Consider the following 15,847-nt stretch of genomic DNA (forward strand, 5'->3'; position numbering starts at 1 on the left):
TACACTTTCAGCGCACCCACCCCACTACTAACTTGGTCGCCCAGATAGCAGAAGCTATCGACTACCTCTAGTTTTTCACCCTGGAATGAGATAGAAGTTGTTTCCTGTTTGTTTACAGTCCTTATTGCACCTGAATATCTGCCACAAACAAAAACTAACTTCCTAGTTAACCTGCCTTTGATGTTGCTGCACCTCTTATGTGTCCATAGCTTGCACCGGGTACATCTTATAGAGTTACTACCTACTCCTTTTCTACATACTGAGCAGGGCCATCTACCTGAAGGGGTTTGTGTTTTATCTACCTTCCTACTTATTAGGATTTTGGTTTTAGCTAGGTTGACTCTAAGGCCCTTCAATTCTAGACCTTGCTTCCACACCTGAAACTTCTCCTCTAGTTCTGATAGTGACTCTGCAATTAGGGCAAGGTCATCAGCATAGAGGAGCTCCCAGGGGCAACCTGTCTTGAACTCCTCTGTGATTGCCTGGAGGACTATGATAAATAAGAGGGGGCTGAGGACGGAACCTTGGTGGACCCCTACCTCTACCCAGAATTCATTGCTGTACTCATTTCCAACCCTCACCTTACTGGCAGCATCTCTGTACATGGCTCGCACAGCTCTCACTAACCATTCTTCTATCCCAAGTTTCCTCATTGACCACCAGATAAGGGATCGGGGGACCCTGTCAAAGGCTTTCTCCATGTCAACGAAAGCCAGGTACAGAGGTTTATCCTTGGCTAGGTATTTCTCCTGCAGCTGTCTTACCAGAAACAAGGCATCAGTAGTGCTTTTACCCGGCATGAACCCAAACTGCATCTCATCTAAATTGATTCGCTCCCTAATTAGTTGGGCTATGACCCTCTCTGTAACTTTCATAACCTGATCTAACAGCTTGATGCCTCTGTAATTATTTGTATCTAAAGCGTCACCTTTACCTTTGTAGCAGTTGACTATGATGCTGCTACACCAGTCATTGGGTATGACTCCTTCGTGTATCACCTGGTTCGTAATACGGGTGACTGGGCTATAGCCAACACTGCCAGATATTTTGAGCATCTCTGCAATGATTCCTGATGGGCCGGGGGCTTTCCCGGTCTTCATACTCTTAATTGCTTTATCTACCCTGGTACTATCAACTCGGATAGCTGGTCCCTCTATTGGGTCGACATACGGCAGGCTCTCTTCCTCCCATTCATTCTCTTTATTAAGCAATCTATCGTAGTGGCATCTCCAGACTTCTTTCTTTGCATCCTCATTTAGTGCAAGCGTACCATCATCCATGCGAACACATTTCTCTCCTACGACATCACTTATTCTCTCTCCTACACTGTCTTGCAACACGAAATATCTCGAGTCTTTGATCCTCACGGCGTAGAACATTGGCAAATCTTTTCTTATCTGCTTCCCCTCTGGCTAAATAAAGGTGAATTAAATGTAATCTGTAAGCTTTTCTTCTTCAAAATTTGCCAAAGATTGTAAAACTGTTATCTTTTGAATCCCAGGTGTGATATAAAATAATCATAACATCCATAAGACACTTAACTAATCAATTACCCTGGGTCTTTCTATGACCAACCTTTCTTTGACCAGTCTTTTAGTTGACAACCTTTTGTGAACAGTCTTCCAGTCTATTACTTTGTATCTTTTAGGCTAGCTCAATAGATAACGAAATACTTGTTTATTCATATCCCAGTCTCTGAAAATATACAGAAAGTGGTGATCACTCTTTAGACATTGTGAGTCCTGAAATATGACTAACAAACATCATCCAACAAATATTTACAAGAACCCTTTAACAGCATTTTATTTATTATCAGTTTTAACTACAGCCATTTACTGACCTATCTTTGAAAAGATCTTACTCAATGTGGTCACAGAAAATTTTCAGATTTTATTTATGACCTGTATTTAATAAAATAATATTCTAACAAATGCTTCTAGTCTTTCATTTCTAACCAAATTTAACTGTGACTGCTTGACAGATTCATCAACTTTCTACTCATTACCAGTGTTTATGATGTTGGCTACCAAATATTTTCAGCTTCTGTTTATGGCTAAGTTCTTTACAACTACATATCACATTTGATATTTGAAATCTAAAATCTCTGTCTAATTATCACTCACTGACTGTCTCCTTATACTTCCATTTCAGTTTTACAAACTAAAGACAAACTTGAGACACACATATTTCAGTTTAAAGCCAAAGATGGAACATTTCTGCATTTATGGTCAAAATGTTTTAGTTTCCGGAACCCTTGGACGAAGGAAGTGGAATATATTGTGACTACAAACACTGTTGTTCCGTAAGTGATTTTTATTACTATTACTCCTGCTACTACTACTACTACTGTTGAATTTTATTGTTGTTTCTTTTGTTAATCAAACAAGCAGAATCATTATAGTGTAGGAAAAAAAGTTTTGCTAGCACTTCACATTTCAATTCAAATTTTGCTAAGATCAAGTTTGCCTTTCTCCTTCTGGGGTTGATAAAATAAAGTATTAGTTAAATATTGATGTCAATAGCACTGGTTAACCTTCCCCCTTAAAATTTCTGGCTTTGTGCCTCCTCTTATGACTGACAGTTACAACAATTCATGTCCATTGTAGTTTGGGAGAAACTCATCTTTATCTTTCTCCTCTTCCCATCTCATCATAGATACATCTGAGTTAGTCAGATATTATGTTAGCTAATTGATGTATAGTGATTAAACCACAGCAGATTATTATATACAATAACATTTATATCATGTCTGAACCACGCTTCTATCTCTGCTATGAGGGTTATCAGCTCAACTTCCAGTGTGTACATTATATATTGCTATATATACACTATATGTAACTACATGCTTATTTATATATATACATGTGTGTGTGTGTTGGCATATTAATGATTTGGGTTTTTGTGTACGTACATGTGTCATTTTATGTATGTGTAGGCATAGCTGAGTGGTTAAGAACTTTGGTTTACAATCAAAAAGTCTCAGGTTTGCTTTGGTGTCAAGAAGGTTTATGTTTTCTTTACAATTTCTGAGGTCTTAAGGAAAAATTCCAAGTTTATCCAAGATGCCATGGAGTGGTGTCTCAAACAAGTGTCTTTTGATTTAGCTTTGGATTAACCTAAGCCTTGTGAGTAAAATTAGGCAGGTAGAAACAGTGTCGCAGCATATGAGAGGGCTCTACCTGTAATTCAAAGATTCTGTTTTAAGATACACTGTATCACTGTGATTCTACCTGAGGACCACGCTAAAAGCACATATGTATGTGGGAATATGATTCACTGAGTTAATCATTTTGGTTGACCAACCAGCCTGGCATATTCATCATCAAAACCAATGATGGATCCATCTACTTGTTTACGGATGTATATGGGGTTTTTGATAGTAGCAACAATAATGCACACACACACACACACACACACACATATATACATATATTTTGTGACTCTATGTATATCACTGGTGGGACAGTTACTGCTATTTTCAGTAGTCAGGTATCTACCTTTGACAAGGCAAAAGAAGGCCAAAATCACATAATCTATTAGTCAGCCAGCAGTGTAAACAAAAGTGTTCATATGCATCACAAAACAAATATGAGAAACCCTCTCATGGTAAATATTGCAGTATTGTGTGTTCTAACACAACATCCACTTTTAAGTGGTGACAAATTTTACCATACATACATGCATACAAGGCATGGCTGAGTTGTACACTGTTGAACATTTGCAAGTATCTTCATTACACTAGACCTGTTAACAGCATACTTCATTGAGGTCTCGCCCACTTGATCTTAATGAGCCAGCACCTCATTAGAGGACTATTTGAATTATTAGCAATATTCTGAAGGTGTAATCTTGCTGTTTGTGTTATCAGTTTCATGCAAGTTAATATCAAAGTTTCATTTGCCCTTTGGATACCGACCTGCATGTGACAGCTCCTGGTTTCATGCCAATGTTGGCAGAATTTAAACTCAGAATGTAAACATGGACAAAATGCTACAAATCATTTGTCTGGCATGCTAATGATTCTGCCAACTCACCACCTTCCACCAGCTTAATAATAACAATAAGGTTATCTTACAACTAAATTCTTCATTATTTTCAAAATAAATTGAAACAAAGACAATGTGGTTTTACAGAAATATGGTAACAAAAGGGTTAAAGTGATCTAAATTAAAACCTTCCATCAAAATTTCATGTTAATTTATGTTCCAAACTTTAGCACAATAATGACAAAATTATTTTATTAAATTCCTCATTATTTCAAAATTCACAAGAACAAAGGCAGTATTTTTCAATACAAATATAGTAACAAAAGGTTAAATGACTCCAGCAGCTAAAACCATTTTCAAATTAATTGTCTTGCAGAATGCCAAAGGTTACAAGTTCTAACCAAACAGCAGAATCAAGTGAACAAATGCAGGTTGATGCTGCTGTAGAAAGTACATCATCTAATAAAGTTGAAGAAACACAGTCTGGTTAGTATTAATAACCACTTCTTCTTCTTCTTCTTCTTCTTCATCTTCTTCTTCTTCTTCATCTTCTTCTTCATCATCATCATCATCACCATCATTTTCTTCTTCTTCTTCATCATCATCATCATCACCATCATTATCTTCTTCTTCTTCATCATCATCATCTTCATCATCATCATCATCATCACCATCATTATCTTCTTCTCCATCATCATCATCATCATCATCATCATCACTACCACCATCATCATGTAATGCCTGTCTTTTATGCTGACATGGGTTGGATAGTTTTGCAGGATCCAGTAAGCTAAGGACTACATTGAAATCCAATATCTGCTTTGGCGAAGTTTCTTCTTAATGCCAACCACTTTACAAAGTAGCAACTTGCTATAAGATTATTTTACCCAATCCTCTTATCTTTCCTCACAGTTCTTCTCCTGTGTTCAAGATTTCCTTCATTTCTACAATACCATTTTGCAAAGTGTGTTGGATACCTTTTGTTCATGATACTGACACTAGTGAGGTCACCATGTAACTTGCAATGAAAAGAAAAAGAAGCCCCTTTGGGAGCAGTGGTTTTATGCCTAGTGTTGAGAAGTTAAAGGATGATACAGGGACAGGTACATCTGTCTTACTATAGAGGAGATTACATGGCTATCTCACATTATATAGGAGTATGTAGAAGTAACTGGAAAGAAAATATAGTGGAACAAGGTGCCAAAATGTACTCCAGAGATACAAGAATGTGAGTGTAAGAGAGAATACAGACCAAGGATCAGGAAGGGTATGAGAGGAGAGTAACATAGGAGTGTGAGAGAAGGGTGACAGATGGTTAGAACTGGGGGTTGGGGTAACTGTTGTGAACGGTGTCCAAGGGTAAAGGTGTGGTTGATAGTAAATATCAATACAGGGGAAGATAAAATAAATAACTCAAAGAAGAGGTGATAAGTGGCAGTACAGGAATGGTGGCGAGTAACAGTATAATAGACCTGTAGAAGGATTAGAAAATAGGAAGATAATGTGCAGGATGGAAGAGAGAGAGAGAGAGAGAGAGAGAGATGTACAGGGGCAGAGATGGAGAGAGAGAGAGAGAGAGAGAGAGAGAGAGAGAGAGAGAGATGTACAGGGGCAGAGATGGAGATCAAATGAGCATAAATGTATTAACCATGTGCATCCCAGTTTTAGAATGAATAAATATAACATGTCCTGCATATCATAAGATATGACTAAAAAGTTTGGCAACAGAGAAGGCATCCAGTTGTAAAACACTCCCTCAGAAAAACTGTCCAACACATGCCAGTATGGAAAATCAGATATAAAACATTGATGATGAATTTATAATGATTGTATAGCATTGAAATCCATGTCTTCTAATATGTAAACAAATATCAGTTGAACCAAAGCAGGACATAATCTCTTATCTTGTTTAAATAGTTACCAAATACAATCTTAGTAAAATCTTTACCATCTGAAACATAAAGACCACATATTTCTTCCCTGAATACTAAGACAACTTATTTAAAGGGAAGGCATGATAGCCATGGCTAGGGTGCATTTTGAACAGTAACTGTTAGCTCTCACTAACATGGTAGTTGAATACTGAATCAATGATAGAAGGTGGCACTAGCCAAGGTAAATTAATAAACAGTTTAATGGATTATATGATTAGCAATTCAAATAAATGAGTATCTCTCCAGAAAAAATATAAAACCAAAACTAAAGTTATATATAATGTTTTGTTATTGTATATCAATTCCCAATAAAATAATGAGTAAATGAGAAACTTTCACTTTTGTCAAACACTTTAAAAAGGGAAGGACACATTGGATAAGGAACTCATTGATATATGTTTGTAAAAATATTGGATGATCAAATCTGGATTAATGTTGCTCGTAGGTCAACTTGATCAGGGATGGCCTGAGGTGAAACAACAACAAAGTAAGTCTGTGTGGATACCCACAGAGCTGTACACCATAATGTATTAGGTTCAGTTGATCATTGCTGTGTGATCGTCTTTCTAGCCATAACTACCTCAACTCTGATGTTGTTTAATGTTGTTTACTAACCTTAATCCCATCTACCTCAACTGCTATATCACACAGCAAAAACCAACTCAAACACTGGTACCAGCTGATCATTTCCAGAACCATATCTATATATGCTATATTGAGTACAGATTATCTTTGTGTGATCAGCTTTCCAACTATGGAGACTTCATCCATAAGGATGTTATTGTTAATGATTTTGGGTATTTTTTTATCAGACAATAATTTATTTTTAAATATTATATCATAACAATAACTGACCCAGCATTTTTTCATTGGTTTATCTGAGGAAAAGGAATTGTTTCCATGGCCTCTGAGAGCCCTTAACAATCACCTACCAAACAAACATATTTACTGTCACTAGTCACTTTATATTGTGGTTATATTTTTAGTAAAAACATATTGCAAACATCATCATCAGTAACAGCAGCATCGTTATCGTTGCCATCATGATCACTATGTATATGCAAATGCAAAATGAGTTTTCCCCTTTTACCTTTTATTACAGCAGGTACACGGACGGGTGCTGGCCGAATAGGAAGACAAATTGCTGAAGAAGTCACTGAAACAATAAGGTATGTTTACATACATTTATACACATTTCTTTGTAAACAAGCATTCATATGAATGAGATTGCACCTAGAAAGTTACCCTCCGAGGCACAAGTTCGGGCAAGGTTGTATGTAGTCGCCCAGGCATACAAGCCTCCCCTCTCCATGCCACTGATGTTATCCAAGGGAAAGGCAAAGACCGATAAAGCTTGACACCAGTGACGTCGCAACTCATTTTCACAGCTGAGTGAACTGGAGTAACGTGATATAAAGTGTCTTACTCAAGAATACAACACACAGCACGGTTCGGGAATCGAACTTACTACCTCATGATTGTGAGCCCGACGCTCTAACCACTGAGCCATGTGCCTTCACTTACACACACACACATAGAGAGGGAGAGTGGGGAGTATCATAGCGACGACGTTGCTTGCTAAATCAGTGGAACAGTTTAAGTTGGTACTCCTCATATTTGAGTTCCAATGCCAATGCTCAAAGTTTTTCGGAGGTTTAACATTGACTAAATATATACTAATAATATATTAGGGAGCACTAAAGGACTTAATGGTACCCATTTCTCCTTATCCAGTAACTGACAATGTTTAAGCTATTATATAACGTTCAAACGAAGACACCTTAGATAATAGCAACATATACAACTCCTGTATTCATCTACACAGAGAGACACTCTGAGTACGACGAACTCATACTGACCTGTATAGTCTTTCTCGGTTAGAAGGCTAGACTAGACGAGTAAGACAGTAATATGTATGGAATAGAGAGGAAGGGATGATGACAGGGGAGATAATTCTAAAATGACTTTTCAAATTGACATTAAAAGTTCATGTTTCGACTGCAGAATATGTTGACAATTGTTTGGATGGCGATTTAATAAATGTATGACTGCTTATTTGGACATTTGGTAACTCCAAAATTTGGAGTTTTTATTTCCATTCCACAGACTTCATCGCGTCCGCTTGTTCCAATTTTCGAATGTAACAATTTAACTTACCTCGTAAATGTTCTTGAGTAAAGCATCATAAAATTTCATTTTCTTTTAAACAATAAGCCCCTCTGTGATATGTGGAGAGATCACCCAAAACAGGTGGATTTACCATTTTACTTTACACCAAGAATACGCTGGATTTTCTATCAAACTTCTTTTTCTTTTTATACAAGTGTGTAAACGGTGAACTACCATGGTGGCGTGATGTTCTGAGTGGTTTCTCTAGTTACAGGCAATAGAAAACATATTTACAGGAATATAGGGGAATGACATTCATCTCGGGCAATAGCAACATTAATAATTAGAACAACTGGGAATCAAAACCTTGTCATGAATACAGTACTGGGGAGGGTAGAGTGTTTTTTACGAAATAGATTTTAAAGAGTCTAAAAATATTAGTGGAACTCGCAAGTTCAATCATTCGATCTTTGTCACACCAAAATTAGATTTGAGTTGTTCGGGATACCTTTGAGCTATTGGGTTGGAGAAGGCCTTTAATTTCTTTTGTGTATAGTCTATTGCGTTATATGATTTATTCCAAACTGGCGCACTGCTTGTATGTACGGATATTATTATCATTTTTTTTTTTTCAAAAAAAAAAAGTATCAAAGATGTAAAGAGAATGATTGTGGGTTCGATTCATAAGAATTTAGTGCCAACTTATAACGAAATATGAGAATCGAGCGAGGGAACCCAACCAAGGGAGGTAATTCGTCCGAAAACGTTACTGGATTGAAAGATCCAGTAGACAATAACTCCTAAAAACAGAACAAAAGCTATTGGTGAAAACCATCATCATCACCTTCATAAAACCGCCAACGCGCCGTTACCACCTACACAAATTCCACGAACAGCTGTACTTATTCAATCTGAACATTAACGTCATCAGTTTCGTGAATCACAGAGCTACGAAAGTCATGGTCACAGTTTCCTCCTCCCAACAGAAATTACACACACAGAGATAGATAGCATATCCTTCTCTCTCTCACTCACTCACTCTCTCTCTCTCTCTCTCTCTCTCTCTCTCTCTCTCTCTCTCTCTATCTATCTATCTATCTATATATATATATATATATATATATATATATATATATATATATATATATATATATATATAACAAATAATAAATGAGTATATGATGCATGTATACGTACAGGTATGTGCATACCTACATCTACCTGTATATATAGGTGCATATCTAGGTACAGGACATTGCAAACAAAACGTAGACAAAAAAAATAATAATAACCAGAGTACAGAAAACACCCAGGCCACATAGAGAACATTTTCCTTCATCAGCTACCCCCATTCTAACACAGGCATTGCCATTTCAAATTGCATGCACATTCATATCATTCATCTTAAGATTTTTTAAGCATTCAAATATTTTGTTCCTTGTTTTATTTTTGATAATGCTATTAGAATCTTTAAAATAGTATTGAAATGTAGGCATGCTTTTTTTTAATTGTAGTTGTAACAATAATATTTAAAGAATGTCTCCAGGAATAAGGGGCTCTTTTATACTTAGAATTTTTTATCTGAATCTTGACAAAGTGATACAAACACAAAGATGCCTAAATACAGTCAGATATGCAATGACACATATATTAAGACGTTTGTATAATTTATTTTACCAATTTCATTGATAGTTTATATTGCAGTAAAGTAAGCTATCCCAGGGGTAAATACCTGTGTGTGATGAGTTTCACATGAAATGGATTATTGTACACACAGCAGCATTACATGAAGCCTATAATTAGAACCAATATTCAGATTTGGGCTAGGAAAACCAAGATAACTAAAAGATACTGATCTGAAGCTAAAGACTGACTTTTTTTCCCTTTCATGTTACATTCTCCAGGCCTGAGAATGAGTCAAACCTATCACTTCAAGCCTACAAAACACTTGATAATTTTACAGTACTGTCACAACATACAGTAATTCATTTCTCTTGGGTTTCCAACCAGAAACTGAAACTGGAATTTACAAATAACTGACCTCCATGGCTAACTTTACAGTGACATTAACTTCAGAGATTTTTTAAAAAGTAGAAATAGCTCAGTATTTAAACCAACTCAATGATCAACCTACTATTGTTGATATGTGTATACATGTTAGTGTTTTAATGGTATGTGTCTGTATGTTCTCTCTATATACATGCATGTATGTAAGATACATCTACTCTCATATTCATAGGCAGTAGGTATTATCTACATACACACACACACACACACACAAATACATACATACATCATCGTCATCATTTTCATAGGTGCATTAGGTTATGTACCCACAAATTTGTACAAGAACCCAGAAATAATTGGTTTCATGGAGAAAGTACAAAAGAAACTGATGCGAATTCTCCAACTCCAATCTATTAGTGGCACAGTGAAGATTTGTAAGACATGCCAAAATTCTCCATCTGATATTGCTACACACTTGGGTGTGTGCATTGACAGTTCAACTAACACACCAGCTCAACTACATATTTACAAACACCAGGAATTTTCTTAACTTAAAGAGTCTTGTCACTTTGTTAGTGACTGGCTTGAACTCTCTTGGGAAGAACTTAAATAAAACTCAATGAAAAATTATATATACATACATAAGGAATATATAACCTATTAGCTAAAGAAAGTTACTCAAAAAGAGAAAGGATAAATTTTAGTCAATAGAAAACCAGGTAGAACATTTCTGAAACTTGTATTTCATTCAGTTGTTGTCAACTACTGCTGGGTGAAGCTTCAGTATGATGTTTCCAGTTTATATGTGCTGCTTGTAGGCCTACTTGTTCATATTATTCAGTTGGTGGGTCAGATGAGGTGTTCTCATGATTAATCTTGGCCACCAGTACCTAGGTGGAATTTGAATTCTTGTTTAATGTTTTAACAATTCAGCCATTCCCCCACCTTTGACTTGTACTTTATCAACTCTGAAACATAAAAGGCAAAGTTGACTCCAGCAGGATTTAAACTCAGAGTACAGAAAGCTGGAATGAATAACCACAAATCATTCCAGATGATGCTTGAACATCTCTGCCAGTTACATATATATTTAATAAGTATTTTCGTTCTGAAATAACCTCACATTAACCTGAGCATTTGTATTTGTGAATATAGAAAAGTGAGCACCACACATTTGCTTATGATAACTTTACACTAAAATATATGCCAGTTAGATCAAAGTATATAATAAAAAACACATTTCTTAAAAGCCACATAAAAAAGGGAAGGTGGGGAACATTTTCAAAGAAATAGGACATGTGATGAGCAATAATCACAGGATGAATAACTGAAGCTTAGGTTAGAGAATTTACATAGAGGTTTCGTGATCTTTCTAGTTCACCTCATTACTAACTGGGAACAGATAAACAATGAAGCACCTCACTGGCTAACTGATACTGAATCTATTTCCTGAATGTTTACCAGAAAACTGATATAAGCCATGGTTTCAGTGTATAGTTGGTAGTCAGCTAGGAACAAAGAAAGAATGGTTGTGGGGCTAAGAAGATTACAATGGTTCCTTGTTCAGTTCTGCTGAGCAATTTCATATTCCTGTTTTGCCAAGTTTGATGTATTTGCTGGATCATGTGATCCATTTCAGTGGCCATGTGAGTCATGATATTTACCAAGACTGACAGTTTGATGGAGAGCTGGTCTAGGCTGAATATAGGGTTATTGAAATAGTACAGCATCAGATAAATAACAATGAGGATGAAGACAAAGGAGAAAAAAATGTGAAGGTATAATAACAGTTAAGCTTTGACAAATGCTCAACAATGAAGGACTTGTCAAAATTTTCATGGGGAAAAATCAGTAAGAAATGTCAAGTTACTTAAGATTGCCAGTGATGTATACATTCAGTTGATGTTTTTTTGGAAAATGTTGAAAAAAAATTGAAAAGCAGTAGCTATGGTTGTACTATTCTTGGGTAAACTGACTAGTTCTACTAAAGAGCAAAAAGAAAAACAGAAAAAAAAAATGTCTACTAAAAGAAAATATATAAAAAGAAAATTTCTGGAGGCAGTTAAATTATTTTAATGCTTTTGAAAATATTTCTCTTCAGTGAGAAACAAAAATAACATTTTGACACACCTGCATAAATTCAGGTCCTATCGGTGACATGAAAAAGACAAGTGTATGTAGAATCAAGTCTTTGTGTAACTATAATTAGTATAAATATATTTGTTCCGACACTTGTATCACGCACGCACACACACACACACACACACACATATATATATAAGTGTGCATGTGTGTGTGTTATGTACATTTGTAAGGCTGTTGACCCTGGAATTTCAAGTCAGTCTGTCATTCTTTTGAGCTAAGCTTAAAGTCATTTGGGAAAACTTGAAAGAAAATTAACATTTTTGGCAAGCTTGCCAGGATTTTCATTTTAATAAGGATATATTTTCTACATTTTAGTATTTCTCTCATACCTTATTTATTTGGCTTTGGAGGACTTGAAAACAAATTTTTAACTTTTACAAAGAAAGAAGTCCCAGAAAAAATACCAACTGCACTCATAAAGGTCAATTGCATGTTGTGCAAGACCACTATACTTCTCATAGAAGCCAGGAATACTTGCTGCAATACTTTTGATGGCTTCTTTTCTATGATTTCAAATTTCATGCCTGATAGATTATTCTTTCAATGGATGTGGTTCTTGTGAAGGTTTTTTTGTTTTGGTCTTCTTTCTCTGTGGTAGTTTGCAGTCAGAATCTGGTTGGGCATGTGCAGGACAAATTGTTACCAGAGAATAACAGGTAGCAGGCTAATGCATGCACACACACAATGGTATATTAATAATAATAATGATGATGATGATTTCAAATTTTGGCATAAGGCCAGCAATTTTGTGGAGGGGGTTAAGTCAATTATATCGACCCCAATACTCAACTGGTACTTATTTTATCGACCCTGAAAGGATGAAAGGCAAAGTCGACTTTGGTGGAATTTGAACTCAGAGCATGAAGATGGAAGAAATTCCATTAAGCATTTTGCCTGGCATGCTGATGCTTCTGCCAACTCACTGCCATAATAATAATAATAACAATGATATAGGATCGGTCAAGGAACCTTGATAAAAGTAGTTTCTCTATCATAAACAAGGCTTATATAGAAAATACAAGTAACTCATTAATTGATTAATTAAGTTTGTTAGTCAGTGTATTAAATACACTTTGTCCTACATCAAGATTAGACATTCCACTAAGGTAACATATGCTATACAACTCCAGTTTGAAAACAACAAACTTTGCTTATTATGTGTTAGTCAAACTAAATACAAAGAATGGAACAGAAAGTCAATTACTACAGCTGGTTCAAAGGAGGCACTGAATACTTGCTCTGTAACATTATGAATATTTCATAACTATTCAGTGTCTTTTTTCATAAGAGACATGCAACCATTCCTGTAAAAATTATCTGCCATATGATGCATCGGTGCCTCATGAGTGAGATGCTATACAAACAGTTGTTGTGCATTGAGTGTGCAGTTGTGTCTCATCAGGTCTTGTCAAAAGGTACTGCATTTTTTAATCTCCATTTATTTCTATTAAGATACATTTTAGTAGTTGTAGTATGTTACTTTTCTACAAGAGGAACTGGTTAATTCTTTTACTTGTTTTAGTCATTTGACTGCAGCCATGCTGGAGCACCACCTTTAGTCGAGTAAATCGACCCCAGGACTTATTCTTTGTAAGCCTAGTACTTATTCTATCGGTCTCTTTTGCCAAACCACTAAGTTATGTGGACGTAAACACACCCACATCGGTTGTCAAGCGATGTTAGGGGATGGGGACAAACACAGACACACAAACATATACACACACATACATATGTATATACATATATACGACAGGCTTCTTTCAGTTTCCATCTACCAAATCCACTCACAAGGCTTTGGTCGGCCTGAGGCTATAGTAGAAGACACTTGCCCAAGGTGTCACACAGTGGGACTGAACCCAGAACCATGTGGTTGGTAAACAAACTACTTACCACACAACCACTCCTGCACCTAATGATGTAGAATTCATCACATATAAGCAATAAAGTGACTTACAATGAATCAAAAAATAAAATATAAAAAATAAAAATTAAGTAAATGGATCAAAGGATGTGTTATTCACTGATAATGAAATTCTGTTAAATAAAACCATTAGACAACCATGCATTGAGATAGAAGAAAAATAATTGGACATTCAAATTGACCTATGCTGACCTTTACACTGTTCAATTGTGTTTGCTAATGTGTTGCACTGTGAGCAGCAGACAAAGGGTTCTCTAGTCACATGTGAATAAAAGGATATAAGATTGGCTAAATTTCAAAAGAAGATTTAACCAAAATGTTCATGCTGTAGATATCTAATCAAAGCCTATTTTCCTTTCTCTTCAGTAACAGGTTAGCATTTACTGCAGACAGCAGCAGCGTTCCTGGACCTTCATCCATACAGGTACAAGTAAGTTGTTACTTTTGTTGTCATCTTTGTTGCTCTTGATGTTCCTAGTTGTTGCAACAAAAGGTTATTGCTATTGTTGTTGTCATTGTTGATGTTGTTTAACCCCAATCCATTTCTGATTGAGCATACATACAAAGTAGTCCCAGCCATTACCTTCTCATCAGTTAGGTATATTTAGGCTTGTATTGCTTAATATATATTTTTATAAGGTACTAGTGTATGATTTGAGATATAAGATGTACCTTTTATTTTTATAAATATACCATTTTTACCTTAGTGTGGAGGGTGGTAAGGTGATTGCAGCACAGATATAATTAATTCATATTGTCAGTGCATATATTCATGTGTTCATTCTTTTATTTTCAAAGTATGATGTTGTCAGTCATTATATCAGCTCAAATCTGTCACTCGATAATAATTGTATGAAAAAAGAAATACTGAGAAAATATGGTGGTTTGTGCTGCACATGTGATTGTGAGGAGAATTCCAGGGAAAATCGTAGTAAAGCCTCTACTATTTTGATCAATCTTGATTCAATCAAATTTGATATAAAAAGACAAAATTTGACACTAGTTTACATAAATATGCATTTACACACACACTACTATTTTTATGTATGTAAATTCAATGAAATCGGGTCAAATGGATATAACTTTACTTCATCTTGACAGATAACAGCTGTCTTTGTCTATCTCTGTCATCCTGGTTATCTTCATTAACTTTGTGTGCTCTGAAATTGCTCTTAAGACCAGCAGGTGACCTGTAAGACCTCAAATATATGCGACAAAAGTCTGCATACATTGCTACTCTTTCATCACCACAGGACTTTAACAGAGAAATCAGATGAACCAGATGGAATGGAACATCTGTACATGATTGGATTAAAATGACATATGCTTGCACAACATGTATTCCACTTTCTAAGCATCAGTAATTGGAATTTGTAGGTTTGATTTCATAGTGATGCTTCTTATGCTTTTCCCACCAAAGGATACCAACAGGTCAGCAGAGATTTGAAAGCATATTTACACAAAATTGGTTGGTCGTTGACTATCATGGCTTGATCTGCTCTTTAACTGGTCTTGTTTTTTTTATCATGCAGGGTATCCAAAAGTACCCCTCCTCACTAAGCAGGCTTGGTGGGGTTGCCAGTTTGGTCACTGTCGATCCAACCATGCAACAAATTGTACTGCATATTACCTGTAGCACTCAAGAGTGACCTAACATAAGTTTTACTTAAATACAGATACAGAAACCCACACACATATACATTTCTATACATGCATACATTTTGGTTGCTATTACTAGCAAGGTG

At 35.8% G+C, this 15,847-nt stretch overlaps 1 protein-coding gene and 1 long non-coding RNA gene across 3 annotated transcripts in view; one reads left to right on the forward strand and one right to left on the reverse strand.

Annotated features, from left to right (window-relative positions):
* Positions 1 to 8,996, reverse strand: part of LOC128248369 (uncharacterized) — a 36,563-nt gene extending 27,567 nt beyond the window's left edge. Inside the window, exon 1 of the long non-coding RNA XR_008264600.2 lies at positions 8,078 to 8,996. This is a non-coding gene — a long non-coding RNA (uncharacterized LOC128248369). The remainder of the gene's footprint in view (positions 1 to 8,077) is intronic.
* The window catches only part of LOC106873181 (basic helix-loop-helix ARNT-like protein 1), a 788,348-nt gene extending 773,668 nt beyond the window's left edge, over positions 1 to 14,680 (forward strand). For both annotated transcript variants that reach the window (XM_089355050.1, XM_089355049.1), the window contains 4 exons: positions 2,152 to 2,302; positions 4,363 to 4,472; positions 7,023 to 7,089; positions 14,469 to 14,680. In XM_089355050.1, the coding sequence (XP_089211176.1) occupies positions 2,152 to 2,302; positions 4,363 to 4,472; positions 7,023 to 7,089; positions 14,469 to 14,571 (431 nt within the window). In that variant the 3' untranslated portion in view covers positions 14,572 to 14,680. The remainder of the gene's footprint in view (positions 1 to 2,151; positions 2,303 to 4,362; positions 4,473 to 7,022; positions 7,090 to 14,468) is intronic.
* Positions 14,681 to 15,847: the final 1,167 nt, after the last annotated feature.

This window comes from Octopus bimaculoides, chromosome 7 (genome assembly GCF_046866305.1).
Source record: "Octopus bimaculoides isolate indiv1 chromosome 7, ASM4686630v1, whole genome shotgun sequence".
NCBI lineage: Eukaryota > Metazoa > Mollusca > Cephalopoda > Octopoda > Octopodidae > Octopus > Octopus bimaculoides.